The sequence below is a fragment of the Mizuhopecten yessoensis genome, unplaced genomic scaffold, assembly GCF_002113885.1.
Source record: "Mizuhopecten yessoensis strain PY_sf001 unplaced genomic scaffold, ASM211388v2 scaffold10921, whole genome shotgun sequence".
NCBI lineage: Eukaryota > Metazoa > Mollusca > Bivalvia > Pectinida > Pectinidae > Mizuhopecten > Mizuhopecten yessoensis.
In genome coordinates this window covers 1,313,359-1,334,838 of record NW_018408788.1, presented here as the reverse complement: position 1 = coordinate 1,334,838, position 21,480 = coordinate 1,313,359, and the positions used below count along the sequence as shown (strand labels likewise).

Here is a 21,480-nt window from a genome sequence, read left to right as displayed (position 1 = left end):
GGGGGGGAGATAATAGGAGGAGGAGGTATCCCATGCCTGCGTATGTGTATTCATGCACCCCACGCGGAGCCCGGGCTCAGATACGTTAACAGGTGAGCACGCTATTAAATTAGCCAGCGCTGCAGAGACAGACGGAGTGCAGGATCGATGTCCTCCGCCTGTGCTAGCTGCGACAATTAACAGGTGGCCATGCTTATCAGCTTCACTCAGTATTGTACAGGCACATCCATGGGGCAATGCGGCTTACAAATGTACCACAGGTGTATCAGCCCCCATGGTAATATTAATAGCTTCCCAGTGATATCTAATACATATAATTATTTATTATGTGTGGGCCCTGCACAATGACACTATGTATTGGAAATTAAATAACACAGCGATACTTTTAAAGCACGTCATGCCTGTTTTGAAGCGGTGTCACCAACATCGCGCGTCACGTCTCTGCTTTATACCACAAAAATTACCACTGCAAATAAGCCTGAAATTATACCACTGACCCCTGAATATGATTTTTTTCTTTCCGTCAGAATTCAGAAACTCTCTCCAAAATATTCTGTCCATTTCAGTATAGTCACAGAATCAGTGAGATCGACAGGACCAATACATTACCACCTGAAAAGAGCTGAAAAGCTAACCATGCTTTGATAACTTTAGCTACTCGTCAAACAGCCGAGCTGGCTGGATGACCTGTATTTCTACAAAACCTGTTCTCCCTTAGAAGTGCATTGGACTAACCCGATCAGCCGTATTTGAATGAAGTCGGTTAATTTGTGGGGTCGAGCCATATTTGTGAGTTATCACAAAGCTTTATAATATTAGACTAACCCAATCAGTCAGTTTTTAGATTATGTAGCCGTTTCAAGTCAGTGTGATCGATTACTGCTCGTATTAGCTCAGATAACCATAATTTCACAAGATCAACACATTTACAATGTTCCACCTTTATTTCTACAACGGTAGATAACATACATCCGGAGAATTTGCATGAGATGATGATGATGGACATTTAGTGAACGTGTGCACGTGTGTGCGTGCGTGCGTAGTGAGTTGGTAAATAACTGAAAGTACAGAAAATAAAGAACACATTAGTATTAAAATTCTCAATAAATGCACTATTGTCATTATTGTCTATTAAAGTTCTTATTAATGAATTGTCATTGAATAAATGATTGCTATCTATGCTTACAATGAAATTACTACCTGAAGTGTGATCACGAATCAGTAACAGCATTTAAACTCAGATATGTATAATATATAAGTGGTAATACATTAGTGCTATTAGACATTCTCCAAATCTCGTATTTTTACACAAGACAACACTGTTCGTGGAAAATGGGAAAAATGAACTCAAAATGTTCGCTGGGGATATTTGCAATAATTATGAGTCATAAGCACTGTCAGACACATTACAAACAACTGTTAATTGGTAAACCACACAAATCGTTTGTTCTTGCCGCAGTGCGGTAATGGGGCGAAGTGTCCTAATCCGTAGTAAACATAGGGGACGAAATGTCTTTATTTACACATGGAAAAGTTGCAAAGTCAAATCGAAGCATCTGGCGTCACAATAAACATCAAATTTAGCCTTGGAATATTTGTGCTGCTTTTGTAACACAAGTCGAAATTAAAAGTACTAGCAGAGACGTTATACAGTAATATATACGTCTTTGGTAATACACATAATATTTGATAATATCCATGAATTGTTTATAGATAATGAACGGCAAAAGATGGAGTGCGATACTTTCTCTATCAAACATGTAAATCACTTATATAAGGTGTTTTTTTTATCAGTACTAATGAAACATGATGCGGTGTTTTCAAGACAGGGATTGAAAGACATGTTTGTTACAAACTTGTTACACATGTATTCAATTTAATAACGCAGTGTTTCTGTTTACTATTTTATGTTGTGAAAATATATAATTGCTATATTATAGGAGTTTTTTTGTACTAGAGCGGAACCTACTTATTATGATGTCGCTTATTATAACTCTTTTCCCATGTACCGATTTTATCCTTTAACTAAACAAAACAAATCCTTTATTATGATATGGTCAAAGGTTGGACCCCGCTTATTATAATATTGCCGTGAATGGATTTTATGAGGTAAAACCTCAGGTAAGTTGCCCGTGTTTGAGACTAGGACAGTCATCGCCCGAGGTGATCAACTGTGCACTCCAGGTAAACTTAACACACCTCGCTTCACCCCCGTCAGTGGAAAACAATAGATCGACCATCGCTTTCTAGTCATATATATACGTATAAACAGAAGATGTGCGGTAGTTATAATTGCTATCTAAAATACACTGTAGGACTGTGTATGAAATGAAAATGATTAGGCCAATCTGATAAACATCATCTGTTACATGGCTCCGTTAACCTACCGACATTTTCTGACACAAGTTCTGATAAGAAAACGAGCATGCCTTCCATTTATATTAACGGTTACCTTGACACGTCATGCGAGAAAATCATGCCGATTCAATGAAAATATTAGTCCAGAAGGAAGACGTGTGTTTTTAATCATTTAAACAATGGTTTCTCTATTCTCAATTGCATTACAAGATGATTTCCTCGTGTCTACGTTGAAAACATGTCAAAATCGGGACATGACGTCCTGACAGCATTTTGCCGGAAATCGAGCCAAAAAAACCCGATCGAAAACAGCTTAATCGCTTTTTATAATATATTGTTTATTATATTATTTTTCTCTGGCAAATATCATATCATAATAAGCTGGTTCCACTATACTGTTATCATTTATTTCTGACAGCATTTCGGACTCCTGTGATGCAATGCAGGACGTTGTACTTGCCAAATACATTTCAAATGTTGCATGTGGTCAGGTAATAATATGTTTTTAACAGAGGAAATATTTTGGGCAAAACTTTATTGAATTGTCGGGGGCTTGAAATCCCTGAGCACTCAACCCTTCGATGGCTGATTGACACTCATATTACAGTACTATGCCGACTGCATCATCGAGTATATTGATGTGAGAACTGAATGCTTTTGTAAAGTTTGCGTGGCAAGGTACGTACTCTGAATCAGTGAACAGTGTGCAGTATAAATGAAACTCCAGAATGATATCATGTATCACCCCCATGCTCGTATAGAGCCAATATATAGTCCACGTCTCTTACGCACTGTCACCTTGATGTTGAAATCAATATAATATGTTTTTGGTTCATTCCGAGCGTAGCAAGCTTATCTGATTTTAATATTTTTTATTTTTGAGTAATGATTGAGTAATGATTGAGTAATGATTCTGTATCTGTGTATCACACTGCCCGCGCAATATCTGTCCCCTCCCCTCTAACATGTTTATAAACTCGGTGTTGAAATGTTGACACTTCCCCAGCATCAATTACATTAGTCAGCGAACCATGATAGAGACGTTTGTACCTGTAAGGTCAGTGGTCCGTAGTAGTAACAGGGTACAAGTGTTAAAGTTAAGTTTTTAATCAGAGAATCTTTTTCTTGTATGATGGATTGACAGGGTTTTTTTCTGGTGAAAATTGAAATGAATAAATACAAAAACAAATAGTAATTAATTCATGATTCATTCCACTCTAGCATTTTACTTTAAAAAATGCAAATTGAGAAAGTACAAGGTGGCTAGCCAAGACAGGTATCTAACTTAATTTTGTGCAACACTATATATTTCAAATTACATGCGTAGCAAAATAAACTGGAATGGTAACACCTGTCCAAAAAATTCTATGTCCGCCCTTGGTCAGGTCTAAAAAATACAATAAAAACTGTTGAACATGGAAAAAGCATGACTAATAAAAATGACTGTTAAATATTACATAAAATAATAAACTCTGTAACAATGAAAACAAACAAAACATTAAATGATATATTCTTTCTTGTATTTCAGACAGCACAAGTAGATTTGGAAGATGTGAATAAATCAAAAGAGGCTGCAATTATCAAAAACAACTGGATTGAAACTGAAGATATTATTATCTGCAATACAGATTTAACACGTGATTATTAAATGGACTGCATGATTGCCAGACATCTTATACATGCTGTGCAGTTGTGGCCCAATATGGATTCAAAAGTGTCCATCAAATATGTTTTAGATATACATTATCTCTCATCAAAAACTGAAAATTTTCCTTGATGGAGACCTCCCTTCTAGTTGAGGCCATATCTCCCTCACACGTCCAAGACCACTGGCATAACTTTTTGTGTACCAAATACTTGTATAAATACACATACATGCAATACGCCAGTGTGTAGTCCCATTAACATACTTGTGTAACTCACAGAGCAGTATTTAACCACAAGAGGCTTGCAAATCTGTATATAATATAGTAACACAGCATGTAACTGTCCATGCAAATTTACCTGTCAAGTCTAGTACATTTCACATGATGTGAAATTAGCAAGCAATGGTAACACATTTCAGACTATTGCCAACACAGACATTAGATAAGAGTAAATATTCGTTCACATCATTTTCAGCAAATTTAAATGGTGTTTATCCTGCATCTCAGCTGACTGTATTGTGTTCGTTTTTCCTAATATTTTTTTTCTTTTGTTTTGACATTTATATAATGCAATAATGACGAATTTGATATTCAGGGTTTATTTGTCGTTTGATTGGCTATTCAGGGTTTATTTGTCGTTTGATTGGCTATTCAGGGTTTATTTGTCGTTTGATTGGCTTACGATTTTTTTTATAGAAGATAACATGTACTCGTATATTACTATGGAATTTATCAACTTTGAAATAATTTAAAATTTATTGCATTAAGCAAATTTAGTCGTTAAGTTTGTTATATTAATTATTTATTTTGTCGATAGTATATGATCATGTTATAAGCTATCTGATTATCATTGAAATTCATTTTATGAAATATGTTATTTTCACTACTGTATATAAAGATAAAGTCTATATATTTTGTTGTACATTATTTTTGAATGTATACCTAGTATAGGTAAATGTTACCCAGTGTTTTATTGTAGGATTAACATTAGCATATTTTTCAAAGAGGGGGAATGTAACGGGTAGATATTATGTATATTTGTGTAGAAGTTACCTTGTGTAGTCATTACTTTTACTTAACACGTAGCGAAGCTGAGTAGCTATAGTGAGGCCGAGGTAATGTAATTGTTAGGTGTTGTGTTGTACAGTATATTACTGTATATTATGTGAATCGTCTGGATATCCACGGGGTATAATAAATGTAATTTTCAGTGTGTATTTCCCTTTCTTACTTATTACTATTAGCATACGGAACCCTAAGAAGAGAACCTGAGTAAAATCTCACCTGCTACAAACTTGCAAAAAATATCAGACCCTGGTGATGTGCAGTGTCCAGTAACTTGTTGTCACTACTGTAAGAAAACTTATCATTTGATTGCTAATTGTTTTACACTAGCAACTAGGCAAACAGATGCTTAGAAACTAAACTGAGAGTAATTCGAGACTCCGGTCGATAATGCAGGTCAAGTTACGCTGCCAAAAAAATCTTAACCTTGATGCATTTTTTTCAGGAACATCTTTTCCGAGCTGTAACTTAACACATTTAATGGTGTACACCAAGGTGATGCCAACGGTCCTTTATTGTGTCCTATTTTGCTTAAACTTAATATGCAAGTATATGATGACATTGTTAACTCAATCCAAGCATCAGTTACGACTATGCGGTCAGTTGTGAGGACTTCTTTACATGTAGAACTTGTTAATATATGCTTTTAATAACTTAGCAGTAATCAGTTCCTCTAATAATTAGGTCAAATAAGTGCAAAGTTAAAGATATCCTGAAAAAACTTGCAGTTTATCTGCATCACCCACAGACGATGTACAGTGCACTGTCGTCAGGTCAAATAACAGCAAAGTTTTCAGGAATTCCGAATATCTTGTTCAAGTCGTTACTTTGAAACTGTTACAGGGGAGTCATATGTTTTTGTTCACAACAACAATTTAGTTTTGATATAGACATCGTTTGCAATCAAACTGTATTTCTGGATTTGGTTAGGTTTGTTTTACGTCCTATTAACAATTTCTAAATTTCGACCAATAAGAAGCCTCTGTGTGGTTGCGATGGCAACGAGACCTATGCGGTTGAATTCGCCTTCTCCTAATACCCCTATATACCAATTTTCACAAAAATCGAACAATATCTAATTTTATGACTAATCAGAAGGCTACGTGTGGTTACTATGTCAACGAAACCTATGAGGTTGAATTTGCAGTTACCTAATACCCCTATATACCAATGTTCATAAAAATCGAACAATATCTAAATTTCGACCAATCAAAAGCATCCGTATGGTTGCCGTTACAAAACTATCTCTGCAGTTTGCATACCAGTTGAAATCAAGTCTGAAACACCCAGCTTTTCCAAAGTATACAATTTTTTTCGAACGAAATAAGAAATTGATCCCTTCCTTTGGAATACAACTTCAAAAACTACTGGATTTTTTTAAATTTAGAACCATCATTAATCGAAATTGCTATAATACCAGATAATGCGACAAGTCGACTGCCTAAAGTAAATTTAGTACTGTAAACGTGGTTATTTACGCTGGGTGAAAATTACGCGATTTGGAAGGTCAAAACTATACGCGCGGGCGTAATTTACGCGGTCGCAGAAGCCCGACGTTTACTCTGCATAATTATCTCCCTTACTTTACAAAATGTGTACAGGTAAAAATACTAGTAGCTACTGAGTACATGTTACGTATACCTACCGACTGGTCATTGGATAGATGAATAAAGGTGAACTGTATTCATGTGTATGTGTGTCTTATACCAGCTCGAAATCACCTCGGATCAAACAGGTGACTGCTATTTTGTCAAAACAAACACGTTTTCCAAATAATGATAACAATAACAATGATAAAACCATACACTATTCGTAGGTTATCGTAACTCATCGAGCGCAGTTAATGTCGCTTCCATGATGACAGGGGCATTTACCTGTGTAGGGATCGTTGCACACGTAAAGGTTATTGCATGGTTTTCGAGTAACAAGGGATTTATTACACCCTCGCTTCGCTCGGGTGTAACAAATCCCGAGTGACGAGAAATCATGCAATAACTGGCTTACTGCATGCTTCCCAACTCGAACAAAACAGAAAAATTGAGTAAAAAATGTTCACCTGGACAATCTTTTTACCTACCCTACACTGCAGGTAATTTACATGTACCTATGTGAGTGAGTACTAATCATAACCAGGTAAGATTCTCAATAGCCCAGTCTGAGTGTATCCTTCATAATGGATACAAGTGTTTTTGGATTACTATCCAGGTCCAGTGTCAGGGAAGGTAAGGAGTGTCTGTTCAAAATACGGGAAACAATGTTGAATTTCTGACTACATTTTCAGTTTAATTTTCAAGATGTGGCAAAGGTACAGGATATTGAAACCATTTTCATATATACAATGTAAGGGTTTATCAATCCCTAAGGAATTCCAGTTCTTTCAATGAATGGTATATTTGAATGTGCAATTTTGTATAAAGGAACAGCTCCTTAAGATTATAAACTTTTCCGGGAAATGCTTATCCTCTCACGTGATAAGGAAATCTGTTTGTGTTTTTCAATCATGAAATTACCATTTTTAACTTTCATTTTTTCCCCTTATTTGAAATGTGTCAACTAAGTTTATCCTCTACTGTATTGACTTCATCGTTACTCACTGATTGATTATCTCCCCTTTCTTACAGCATTTGTGGCCACAGTCCACTGGGCACACCCCCTTTCATGGTCATGTAATCATGATTGGCCTTGAAAGGGGATTATGTGTGCAGTGGACTGTGGTAGCAAGTGATTTATTGCCCACACTTTTCCATTGTGAGAGGTGGGAAGTATGCAGTAAGACTGCTTGCTGTTTGTGTCCCGTAAACACGATGATACCGGACCTCGATGCACTCGGGTTTATTTATGACTTTCTCTGTGCCTTTATATTTTTTTCAAATTTGTTGTTCATTAAAAACTTCAATTAATCAAGTTGTTTATTTCAGTTGTTATTGTTTTAAGTTTATACCATTACAAGACAATGTACGTTAATTAGTAATACGTTAACAAAGCAATATTACAGGAGGACATCACATACACACATGTACCAATATCTGTCGTTCCTTACACTAACCATACGCGCGAGGGAAATTTACGCGGACGATCCAACTCCGCGTAATAAGCGTACATTTTCCCCGCGCGTAATATTCCACGTTTACAGTATAACACAATAATGAAAAATCTCGAACTCTCCCGGTTCAATACAAGAGCTCTTTCTCTGAGTTCATCTCAAGATTTCCTTCACATACACTTTTATATACGGACGGCTCTCAATTCGAAGAAAATGTTCCAGCAGCATGTGTTATAAGTAGCGTATCTTTTTACTTCTGTTTACCTAATAATGCATCTATTTTTACAGCTACTGTCTCGTTGGTCTGACTTTGGATGAAACTGAAAATAATAAAATTAAAAAAGTAATAATTTGTTCAGACTCTTTGTCACTATTACAAAGTATAAAAAAAGGAATTTTAACAACATTCTCCTACAAAACATCGCCCTTCGTATTAACAGAATTTTATGATTTTGCCACATGATCTTGATTTGGGTACCAGGTCATGGAATAAACGGAAATGAGAAGGTAGATAAAGCTGTTAAAGCAGCCCGTAACCTACAACCGAAATATATTAAACTGCCTTTTGCTGATTTTAAACCTTCTATAACTAATTTTATGTAAACGAATTGGAAAAAAAAAATGATCTGAAGAATTAAACAGCAAGTTATTTTCAATTTAACCTTATGTGGGTTCATGTGCAACAAGTAGAACAGACTGCAGAGATGATATTGTCTTCTCGCGACTACGCATAAGCCATACCTACATCACATATGGCTACATTTTGCGTAAGGCAGACAGAACAGCCTTAATGTCATGTAAACGAGAAATCAATTACAGTCCAACACTTTATGATTGAATGCGCTGATTTTAAACAAACACGTCACAGATTTTATGATGTTCCGTCTATGAAAAGATTATTCGATGCAGTTGTTGTGCAAATACTATATGACTATTTATACTCTATTGATCTTTACATAATATCTTTACATATACATAATATATTTTGCAGCCTATCAATCTTAAGGTTATACTTAGAAATAGTATAGGCGCACGGAACACATATTCAGTATTGATTACAAATAATGTTAAACCCATTTTTATTCAAAATTGGCAACTCACACAATAACCTTTGCACTTTCTGTAATATTCACCATGAAACAAATAGCACATATGCTATGGGATTGCGAAAATGTTGATAGGCTAAATGAAGAGCTGAAAACAAAAATGATAACTTCAAACATTACACTAAGATTGTTACAAACATACAAAGTAACATGAAGAAAACATCATCATACTAATTATAAAACAATACATATATAAAACTAAATGCCTAAAATAGACCTTAATCTGAATAGTCCCAAAAAACAAGTTAAAATTTGAACTGAATGCACAAAAGATCCTTGTTTCTAAGCAAAAAAGAATTATAAATAAGGATGAGCTAAACCATCAAATAGATATCTGGATGCAGTTATAATATCACATATTTGTTCTATGCATATACATCTATTGTATTTTATTGTCTCCTTAGTGTAAAAATAATCATCACTCAATGTATTTTAATTTGTCTGGTTTTATTAAAAAAATAAAACATGAATTAGGGTTGCTCACTCATCCCCTGTTATGTTTTGTGTTTTGCTTTTGTATATTTTTGTTATAGTTAGTTTGGTTTTGCTCTTGTGTTTTTGATGTCATAGGTGTATATATATTGTATGTCTTGATGTATGTACATAGCACTGGCAATGTTTTAAATGTCTGCTTATACAATATATTCATATACATGTTTGCATTTACAAGTTTAAATATAAGTTTACAAAAATAATCATCATGATGATGTCTGATGAAAATGATGATATCAGATGATGTTGGATACGATTATGATAGTGATAATGATTATTGTGACGATGATGATGTTAGAGAATAATGACGAAGTCAGATGAATGTGATATCATATGATTATGATGATGATGATGATGATCATGATCATGACTACATTATTTTAAGAGTTAATGCGTGAGTGTTAAATAGATAAGGAGGAGGAGGATGATGACCTGTTATAATGAATATGATGTCAGAAGATGATAATTCTGATGTCAGATGATGATGTAAAATGATGATGAGGAGAATGATATACGACAATGATGATGTTTATAAGGATGATATCAAGAATGATATCAGATGATGATGATAATGATGATAAAGACGATGTTGTCTGATGATGATGATGATGAAAATGATGTTAAGAATAATGTCAGAGGATGATGATGTCAGATGGTGTATATGATGTCAGATAATGATGTCGGATGATAATGATGATGAGGATGATATAAAGAACACTATCAGATGATGCTGATGATTATGATGATGTCAGGTTATGATGATGATGATGATGATAATGATGATGATGATAATAAGAACATGTTTAGTGTAAAAAAAAGATTACGAAACTGGGAAAAAACTGTATAGACCTTTTTGTTTGCTGTGTATAAACAATCATGTACTAAAACAATCATGTACTAATGTATAATGTCATACATGTTTTGTTTTGTAAAATAAAATGAAAATTTAAAATATATATATAATGTTCAGCCCCTGACACTGGAGGTTTAGAACAGCTTCATAAAACTGAAATTGTTTTATAATTATTTAAATACCTCTTTCCTAAAACTTTATTTAATTTCAATATACATTTGAATACATATTGGATGGCATTAAACATAATAGACAAAAGGAAGACATAAACCTGTCTACCTATTGTCTACATTTGTTTTCATTAATAAATACATATATTAAATGGTTACAATTGCAGGTAAAGAGAATATTATACATTATGTTTTGGTTAGCTTGTAAAAACAATACTACTATGTACGTCAATCAGAAACAAAAAATATTTACGGTAGCAGGGAATACGCTTTGGAGCATTCTCATTACATAAATAGAAGTCATGCTCGTGTGAATATTTAATAGTTTATCAAAACAGGTTTTAATTGAAAACACGTCAAATTTCAAGTCGGCATTTACAGCAGAAATATTGAAACGTAGTTCCTTTCCATTTTGGTAAGACATGAAATCGCTATGGAATCGAAATGCACGACTCTAAAAATAGAGGGTATGGTACAGTCACGCACATGAAATGGCAGGACCCTTGCTGAATGCTCTAGTTAACATTATAAAAGCAAACACTGTGCAGTTATACAAACTGATACCAAAGATTAATTGGACGTGCGACAAGACAGTAAAAAGCATAATGCATGTTCATGATATAATTACATACTTATACATTTATGTTTATAATACAAGGGTGAAATATATACATGTAATGGAACCATATACCACAGATCAGTCCCTCAACTATGATAACATAACCTTTCATAACTTTATACATTCATATTTTACTCATGTTATGGTGAATTATTAGGGGTTATATACCACATCTCAGTGCGTTAGTCCCTTTTTCCGGAATATAAGATCATTGACGCCTAAATCACCCCTAGATACCTTAAGTAATGTATCGTATCCCTTAGATTCCATGAACTTTTGGAGTTCGTTGTTCCCTGTCGTACCATGCGTGACTTCCACCGTTAACATTTTAATGTTGACCTTGTCAAACGGTATAGTTTGTAGCACTCCAAATTCATCGCCTTCGATATCCAGACTAAAGAAGTCGACGGTTGTCCGGTTAAGGGCCAGTAGGATAGAATATAGCGGGAAACATTGGACTTTGACAAGGTCTGATTTAAGACGTTGCTGGTTTATCCATTTGTTCACCTTGTCATCATGTACGGCACGTCCTCTGTTAAATGCTTTATTGAAGGAAACCTGCAACAAGAGTTTCAAACAACAATATTTATAGTTACTTATTTACTTGTAATAACGCATGACACATGTGATTGCATCTTTAAAATTTGGCAATATTATGCTTAAAGCTAATTATACTGCAACATGCAGCAGTTTCGCCTTTCTAGGACTTATTGGCAATATTGAGACCAAATCGGTGGAAATCTAAATAGGTCTTAACTGCTGTTAAAACAGAAGAGGAATGCGTGAAACCCAGTTGTTATGTAAATTAAAAAAAGTAGAGGAGTACTCTAATCAATTCCAAATTAAATATCTACGGGGTATAGTAGGCAATTTACCACATATTATTTCAAACTTCCTATCTGATATTGTCTTTTTTCGGTTGAAAATCAATATTGTCACTTTAGTAGAGGGTTCCCTTTATATGGATGACTTTCTTACACGCTAAGGTCCAAAACATATAAATAAAATCGAAAGACAATTACAGCATATTATTACATTTTTAACGGGCCATCAACACAGAGGAGGTCATTAGAGCCGCATCCCTGCACCTGCTGTTACCCACTACATATATCGCGACTAATGGGGGAACCCCCTGCTTAACTGTGGATTTGCTTTTGTGTCCCAAAGCAGAGGGAACACAAAAGCGATCAAAATAAATCTGCTGCTCCAATTGAAATGATTGGTATCTTTACATTTCTCTCTACTGCTAACTACCTTTTATTTTCTGGAGCCTTACGTAGCAATACCTCACTTTTGCCTTTAATGTTGAACGTTCGTTCGCGAAGGTGAGAAAGGCAATGGGTTCTATCCCCGGGCCGGGACATACCAAAGTCATTAAAAGTCGTTATTCCCTACTTAACGTTCCGCATTGGTGGAAATGACAACAGCTGGTTCATCCGTTGTCAGTATAATTTGACCAGGCGGAATGCTGTGCTGGGTGCCTTCGACATGGTATTTCAGTGATATAGCACAATAAAGTCGACATCATATCAGCGCAATCAAAAGAAGGCAAGTACACTCACATACCCTGTATCCAGCACGCATCTACACCATACACCAAGGCACGTCCTTAAAATGACCTTAGCTGTTAGTAGGACGTTTAACAAAATAAAACTAAACCAAACCTTAAATGACCTTTGCTGTTAAAAGGATGGTATTTTTTTTTTTTACTTATCATTAAGCTCAACAAAAGGTCGGGAAATAATGCAAAAAAAATGACATTAAACAAACGAGGGTTAAAGACCAAACATCTCTGTAAGTAAAAGCGGTTATGATTATTTATATCTTTTTGAACAGCTTCCGGGAAGTACTTTAGAATTGTAGCTACAGTTGCTGTTCGAAAAGAGATTTGAAATTCCTCTTATTATTGTAAATTATTTCCCGTTGCTGGCTGAATTTCGATGTAATCTACCAACAGATGTACTGTTCGTAACATGTCAAATTGCATTATGCTGGGGTCCCAGACATGTGGGAATACCAGAAAAAGAATCCCTTGCAGGTTTGGAAAAAAAAAAATACCTGCTGTATCCTACAACATGTCGTAAAAGGTGACTATTGTTGGTGGCTCTGCAGAATCGGGGGCTTTCCTCTGTGTCTTCTGCGAGGGGGACATTGAAGAAACCACAACTAAACTGCTGCCCACATGGCAACGTTTGGGATCTTTTTTTTATTTCTTATCGACTTCCTAACTTGTTTTCTAGTGCCTTGCTTTGCAATACTTCATTTTGGCATTCGCCCAATAGGGGTAGGCAATGGGTTCTGTCCTAATACCGGGACATACCTCAATCCCTGCTAAAAGTTCAGCATTTAGGGTTTTCGCAACGAAGCATTTACATGTAGTCAGTATAATGTGATGGAAGAATGACGTGCTGGGTGCCTTCAGCATTTCAGTGAGGTAGCACTTTAAATTGGCATCAGATCCGTCCTAAGGAGGTAAATACACCAACATTCCATGCCTCTAGCACACGTACACACAAGCACGCATACTTTTCAAAAATGAAGCCACGTCCTTTAATGACCTTAGCTGTTAGCAGGACGTTGAACAAAACCAAAAAAAGGGATTGAAAGGCAGATGGCACCGCCAATGCGGCTTTATTATTAATATCTGGGGATTTTTTTACAGATTTTAAGCCATGACAAACAAAAATATAATCAAAGTTTAAAATGATTGATTTAAAGAAATTCCATTCTGTAAAGCCTAATAAAGCTAAATAAATAACAAAATTTGTTATTAAAGCAAGGAAATAAATAGTCAACATACCGGCACACACTTCTCTCATGTAGGAACGTGCTTTAATTAACATAACTGTTAAATAGGTTGTTAATTTCAATAAAACAAATCAAAATCCCTTTGAATAAGACGAAACATAGCCCTAATTGTAGTTGTTACCAAAAAGAAAGAAAATTGCAATGGGGCAGGAGATCAAAGTTTTCTCTTCAACGCTCTTTATATTTTAGTTTAGTGCTTTAAAATTATCTTGCATTTATATAAAGAAAACAAACAGAAAAGCATGCGGCACTTGGACCGATATCATTATGATAGGATGGAGTGTTGACGCAAACATTAAAAAAATTGGCGGTTTAGATATTGGAAAACGGACTTCTTAAATGCTTATTTTGGATGTCTATTTATTAAGCAAAAATATTTGAAAGACAAAATAAGCAATAAATAAACAAACATTTGATTTACCTCTGATGGATAAGTATGCGGGTACAGACAGGAATTCATTGTCAGTGCCTTTCGATGTTTTGATTTCAACATGGCATAATTTGATGGGTCTCCTTCAATCAGCAGTCCATTCCATTTCCTTACTTTCTCAAAGAAGAAAGAATTAGAACCTTTCTCGCCGTTAAGCGCTCCACATTCAATATAAAACCCATCTTCCTAGAAAAAGAAAAAGAAACGTTAGGGGAAAATTATGTTGAACCTTGAAATAACAAGAAACAAAAACGTTATTCGAATAAGAAATTATTAAACTAGGGCTAATTATGAACAGGTAAGGATCCACATGGTGACCTTTGAAATAGTAAAAGGAAAATATGAGCAGGTATTGGGTTAAGTCCATTTCGTAGATGACATCTACCATGCACACCTACGTGGATCCAAGTAAGGCCATGTTTTCATCCAGGTTGTAACAACAAAACAACAAGGCACCCCCACGAAGGTTAAAAAACAATCGATATTAATAACGCGCAAGGAAATATACGATTTGCCAATGAAATCGTTCTGGTTGTTTGTTTTGTGTGTTTGTAGTATAACGTCATCGCAACATCCATGGTCATATGATGAGGGGAGCCTTTTAAGGAGACACAACGAAAGAAAAAGTAGGGAAGTGATAAAGGAGAAGATTTCAGAGATTACCATGGAGCAGTAGATCAATTTTATAAATTTCTCTTCAATGTCTTCTTTGTGGAACACATGGGGGAAAAACCCGAATTTGTTTGAGCCTCACTACAGTCGCCACTTACGACATGCAGTGGGATAAAACAGATCTACTCTTGTTTTCTTTCATGTCCCCTCAGCAGACCACAAGTAATAAACCATCCTGATTCTGCAGGGGGACTGGGTGCATTTGTTCCGGTTATCTTGTTAATTTTTATAGAAAAGTACAAGGAATGTTTGTTAAAAGTTTTGGATAATAGCGTTGTTAAGCAGATGACAGTATGACGTCAAAAAGTTATTGTATAAGTTGAAATCAAAGGGAGGATGGACAGTATCACTACCAACAAATAAAGTCGGAAGAAGTTGTACTACTGCTACAGAATAGGAAGTGGTAGGGTGTCTTTCCTTATCGAACAATCCATTTTTTTTTTACTTGATACATATGTAATAGTTTTTGGAGACAAGAGTGAAGGAATTATAGTCTTTATCTGCCGACATAAGTACACACGTATCGAGTCTGGTATCAATTAAAACAGTCTACTCCCCTGGTAACTGTAGCCGAGTCTGCTGTCGACCAAAAGTCTTATACCTTAGTTACTTACAATGTAATTAAGTCTGCTATCGACAAATGGAGTTTGCCCGTTGGAGTATTCTAGTCTGTCGGGAATGGTCAGACTGTAAGGTTCCAAAGATGGCGGCTCCACATAGTAGTTTCTTATGATGTCTGCTAACCGAGGTTCTGCCTGGTCCACTCTTGCGCTGTTCATATCAGCCATTACTTTCTTGTAATCAAATGATTTGTCGCGTTGTGGTATGAAAACCATGGGTTGAAAAGGCTTCTCATTTTCAACGTGTAATTGGATAGTATGGTCGACTCGTTTAATGATTTGCTCAAAAGTGTCTCTTGCTGCAGACACTTTTGTCTGTGAAGTATTGGGTAAATATTGACCAATTATGAAAATCGATAATAAAACGATTCCTATTATGCACAGCGCATATGGGTAACGGCCTCTCATTCTTGAATCGGCTATCCTTAGATGATGGACTTGAAGCTACAAGCTGCAAGGCAAACAAATCCTGTAAAAGATCAGTTAAAATCAATCAAGGTGCGTATCGTAAGGGATGGATAGGTGAGCAAACTGGATATTAAAAAAACAAAAAGAGCACCGAAGTGTTAACAAAACCAAAATCGAACAAAGCAAGGGCAAATTATGAACAAAGGAAAAATTTACAATAATACCTTTTAAAAAATCGATAAACAATTCATGTTTATATGGATTTACACGAACATATCGCAGCCTCCCAAAATACACACACATACACTGCACGCATGAATATTGCACACAGGGGAGGCCGTCCTTAATTGACCTTAGCTGTTTATAGGACGTTAAACAAAATAAAACCAAACCAAAAGATTTACAAATTCTCTGACCTTCACAGACAAATTTATTGTGCTCAAAATATCGATCTATGAATTTAAATTCCATACACAGCAAAGATATAGTATCAGGATAGGTAAGGAAGCTGCAATTTTTTTACTGAAATAAATGTGATGATAACGATATTGTTGTGCTGGGATAAAGTGAATTTGCATAATATATTTGTGACATTGAAATTATGATATGTATATGATTTATCTTAAATAATTTGTCATTATGCTTTTGCTTTTGTTTTCGCATACAAACATAATAAATTAAGTATTTCTATTGAATGCAAACACATTTTAACATGTGAAGGAACCATAATTTATATTTTATGATTGAATGCACAGATTTCAAACAAAAAAGTGACAGATTCTATAATGTGTCGTGTATGAAAAGTTCATTTGATACCGTTTCTGTTCAATCAATATGTGATTATTTACACGTAGTTGATCTTCATAATAAGATTTGATGATTTACAGCCAATTCGTTCTCTGTTGATAATTTTTCACACATTTTAAAACCCTTTTCTTTCTAGTTCGATGTATTCATTTTTGTGATTGCCTATTTTGACGTGTTGTTTGGCCCCTTATGACTCGCATTGTCGATGGACCGTGAAACGATACAAAAACAAAATAAACAAAACGAAACTCATACTCGAGGGTAAGTACTGTAGGTACTTGTAGTATATGAACTATCTGTTAATAATATTATATATAAAAATGACGATATCATATATAAATCTATGTTGCTCCAACTTCAACATTTGCCAGAAATATGTTTCCCATTTATGTAGTTGGTATTTCAGTGAGATAGCACTATAAAGTCGGCATCAGATCCGCGCTATCACAAGGAGGTAAGTACACAAACATCTCCAGCACACATGCACGCATCCACAACTTACACGGTGGCACGTCCTTAAATGACCTTAGCTGTTAGTAGGGCGTTAAACAAAATAAAATTCAGTTGTCTGGTTTGAGTTGACCCTCTCGCAACAGCGAAGGTACCAAGACGGTCAATAAAGCGAACAGACCTAAATGCTGAACGTTAATCATGGAACAGCAAGTAATGATTTTAAGAACTTATACCGTCCTAGGGATAGTATGTTTCGTTTGTTTGAAGTTTAACGTCCTGGCAACAGCCAGGGTCATATGAGAACGGATGCCTACGAACACACCGTCAGAAACACAAAGTAGATAGAAAAGAACGAAGACAGGGGAGATTAGAAACGAAAAAGATCCCAAGTGTTGTAATGTGGGTGGCAGATCAATTTTGGTCTCTTCCTTGTCCCCTAAATAGAAAACAGGAAGACACCACCCCAATTATCTGCAGGGGCCAACATTAGTCGCCTCTTACAATCACCCCGAACCTGCGCAGAATGCCTGGGACAGAACCTATTGCCTTACCCACATTGCCAAGCGCTCAAATTAACCTTTTCGTGGTCTTTTGCGACATTCAGTGGGATACAGCAGGTGTATTATTCCCCGAGTCTTCCTAGATAGACATCGTCAAAGAGAAGAGAAAAGAAAAACATAAAGGCCTGTATCCAATTTGTTCCGATTTTGAAAAATGAGTTTCTCTAAGAGGGTTAATATGGTATACGTCATCAGTTTTTGTCATTCATACATACTTGAACTTTCGTTGTATGCTCCTTTGTTACAAAAAGAAATTAATATAAGCACTTTTGTTTGCCCTTGCTTTAAAGATTTCATTTAAGTATGGAAACATTATTTTCTCACATATTAATAGAAAATTCAACGAAAGGCATCGCCACGTACTACTTGGTGTATTAAAGTCAGCATAAGTGTGTTTATCCGCTGCAGATTATAATTCTGATAACAGCCTGAACGCTGACAATGTACGTACTTTCGCAAAGAGGTTTATAAATATGCACGAATAACTTGAATAACTTATCGATCGATGAAAAGCTAAGATAAACATCAAAAACATAATATCTCGGTTGAAACTAAGGTTGGCGGGGGTGCCTGTATGCAATTAACGCCCGACACATACTACGCAACATTTATGCACGGTTTAGATTAATTGTGTAAAAACAATTCAAAGCCCTTCTCATACATTTTTCTTACAAAATTTATAAAATATTATTTATGTTACAAGTGAAAAACTACTATTGTTGTACTTTAAATGTAAAAACCGTATAGCGCCGCAGTTTAGCTTTTTTCTTTTTTTGTCCTTCATAATGAGGGCGAGTTTATCCCAAGCTAACAATTATGTACTGTGCATCACGTATAGTCATATGTAAAGGGCTAAGAAATATCACTGGGCTTATATAAGGATTTTACTAGTGAAGGCCGACATTCTGACTAGGCGAATGTTAACCGGTTTACAGAACTCATACTCCAAGTTTAGCGCATTGTTGAACTAATGCAGCTATAGTAATACATAAGAAACGTTAATTAGTTCTGAAATATTTGTAAAATAGTGAATGTTCCTTCTTACCTACAGATTAATACATTATGTTCTTAACCAATGCTTATATTGAATGTAATTTCCCAATTCACACTGAATCAATTCATTGAAATAAATATTTCAAAATAACAAAGAAATATAAAACACGTCCAGGTTCGGGAAAGAAAATAGGCCTGGTGTATCCACCTGCATGACATTAGAGACAACTGATGTGGGAACTCATGCAGTATTCGGGCTTTTCAACGAAGAGACTAAAATTGATCTGCTGTCCCCATCGTAAAGCTTGGGATCTTTCTGTTCTACACTTTAACTTTCGTTGGTATCTCCCTTGGCACCCGTCTCATATGATCCATGAAATTTTAATCAGCAGTCAAATCTATAGCTTAATATTCTATAACGGGAAGTATTATAAAGCGTACTGAAGGTAGCAGCAGATATATCTAAGTGGACCGTTTTAACGTCCCCTCCACCCTGCACAATGTTCGTCCCAGTCACATTATACTGAAGACGAGTAAACCAATTGATGTGATAACCCTAAATGTTGAACATTAAGCAGGGATTGACAACAACTACTTTATGGACTTCCATATGTCAATGGAAGATTAGTACTGAGTATGCCCCGCATGGCGATGCCTTAATGGTTTTACGAAATGTTAATTGCTACAGGCTTAGTACGTGTCAAGTGGATATATATAGATATATATAATTTACGTTCAGTAACACAAGTAACATGTGGCGTGCTTGTTCTACATAACCCACAGGGCTTGTGTCGTAGGATGCATACGTATAGTATATGCGTGTGTGTTTTGGGAGGCTGCGATCTGTGGTATGTCTCGGCCGGGGGACAGAGCCCAACGCCTTCCTTACAGGGGCAAACGCTCAACTAAAGGTCAAAAGTGAGGCGTTGCCAAGAGAGACATTAAGAAGAAGAAAGTTGATTAGAAAGAAGAGAAAGGTAGTGCTCTGTATACTTTTTATAATCTGTATACAAATCAAAATATATACTACTCAATATTTCTATGTAAAGACATCTGGATTATATTTTATAATAAACAGGATATAGATATTGCACATGTTTTATCACAAACAGGTATTTCACATGTATATACAATCACAAACAGGTATTACACATGTTCTATTACAAACAGGTATTACACATGTATATACCATCACACACTGGTATAACACGCATGTTTATTCCAATATGTATATACCAACACACACTTGTATACCACATGTTTATACCATTACAAACAGATATTAAAAATGTATATACTATCACAAACATATTAAAAATGTATATACTATCACAAACAGATATTACATATGCATATACTATCATAAACAGATATTACACATGTATATACTATCACAAGCAGGTGTTTCACATATACATGTGTAATACATGTACCTGTCATCACACACAGGTATAACAAATGTTAATACTAGAGCAAACTTTGTAGCACATGTACTCTCATCTACACAGCCATTGCATATATGACTTTTAAGAGGATCTTAATCATTGCCAAGTTAAGGCTGTGGTGCTACCCCTTGGCATCAGCCCTTCAGCTAGCAGAAATTTGAACCCAGTCAACAGAGAATGTTTCCAAACAAATATGATGGATATCCATCTCCTGGTTACAGACAAGAGGTCACTTGAAGGCATATGGCCCAATTGCCCTTTTTGGCCCTGCCCCTCAGCCCACAGGGGAGAGGGGGATTCACCATTTGTACAATTTTGAATCCCTGACACCGCCAAATGCTTCCAAACCTCTCTCTCTCTCTCTCTCTCTCTCTCTCTCTCTCTCTCTCTCTCTCTCTCTCTCTCTCTCTCATGAATCCAATTCATTAATAACATATTTATTTTCTTACCATCATGTGACAATTGTGTATTATTATATTTGTCTGTATTACGGGAGAAGTCAATTGATAAGTTGGAAAAATTTACCGACTAATCCCTTTGTCAATATGTTGTCAATAAAATTTGTTTAAGCTAAACTCAAACCTTTTCACGTCCGATCAACCGACCCGACAATCCTCAGATATAAGAAGTAATTATAAATGGACAGAAAGAAAGAAAGACAGGCAGACAGAGAAGTATAAGTATTAAACAGAACAGCGTAAAGGACAGAAAGCCGGTAATATGTAGGTGTCAGTAGCTAGGTCATTGAGATAATATGTTTCTATTTTGTTTCTTCCTTTCAAAATAATATAATAAACGGAAGTCATAAACTTAAAACTTTCAATAAAGGATGGATTTGTTCCAATATAATAAACTCATTACAAGCAATATTGTCGAAACAATTTACTGATTTGAATGGTTTTCAGTTGAAAAACTTAGCTCCCGTATTTCAA

The 21,480-nt window shown here is 35.5% G+C and overlaps 1 protein-coding gene across 9 annotated transcripts in view; it reads right to left on the bottom strand.

The window, feature by feature from the left end:
- Positions 1 to 9,163: 9,163 nt before the first annotated feature.
- The window catches only part of LOC110463698, a 40,669-nt gene continuing 28,352 nt past the window's right edge, over positions 9,164 to 21,480 (bottom strand). For 5 of the 9 annotated variants that reach the window (XM_021518494.1, XM_021518496.1, XM_021518498.1 and 2 more), the window contains 3 exons: positions 15,877 to 16,351; positions 14,582 to 14,776; positions 9,164 to 11,910 (listed from right to left, as the gene is read on the bottom strand). In XM_021518494.1, coding sequence (XP_021374169.1) covers positions 11,527 to 11,910; positions 14,582 to 14,776; positions 15,877 to 16,290 — 993 coding nt within the window. In that variant the 5' untranslated portion in view covers positions 16,291 to 16,351 and the 3' untranslated portion in view covers positions 9,164 to 11,526. The remainder of the gene's footprint in view (positions 11,911 to 14,581; positions 14,777 to 15,876; positions 16,352 to 21,480) is intronic. The other 4 variants (XM_021518495.1, XM_021518500.1, XM_021518503.1 and 1 more) reach the window with 1 other exon arrangement.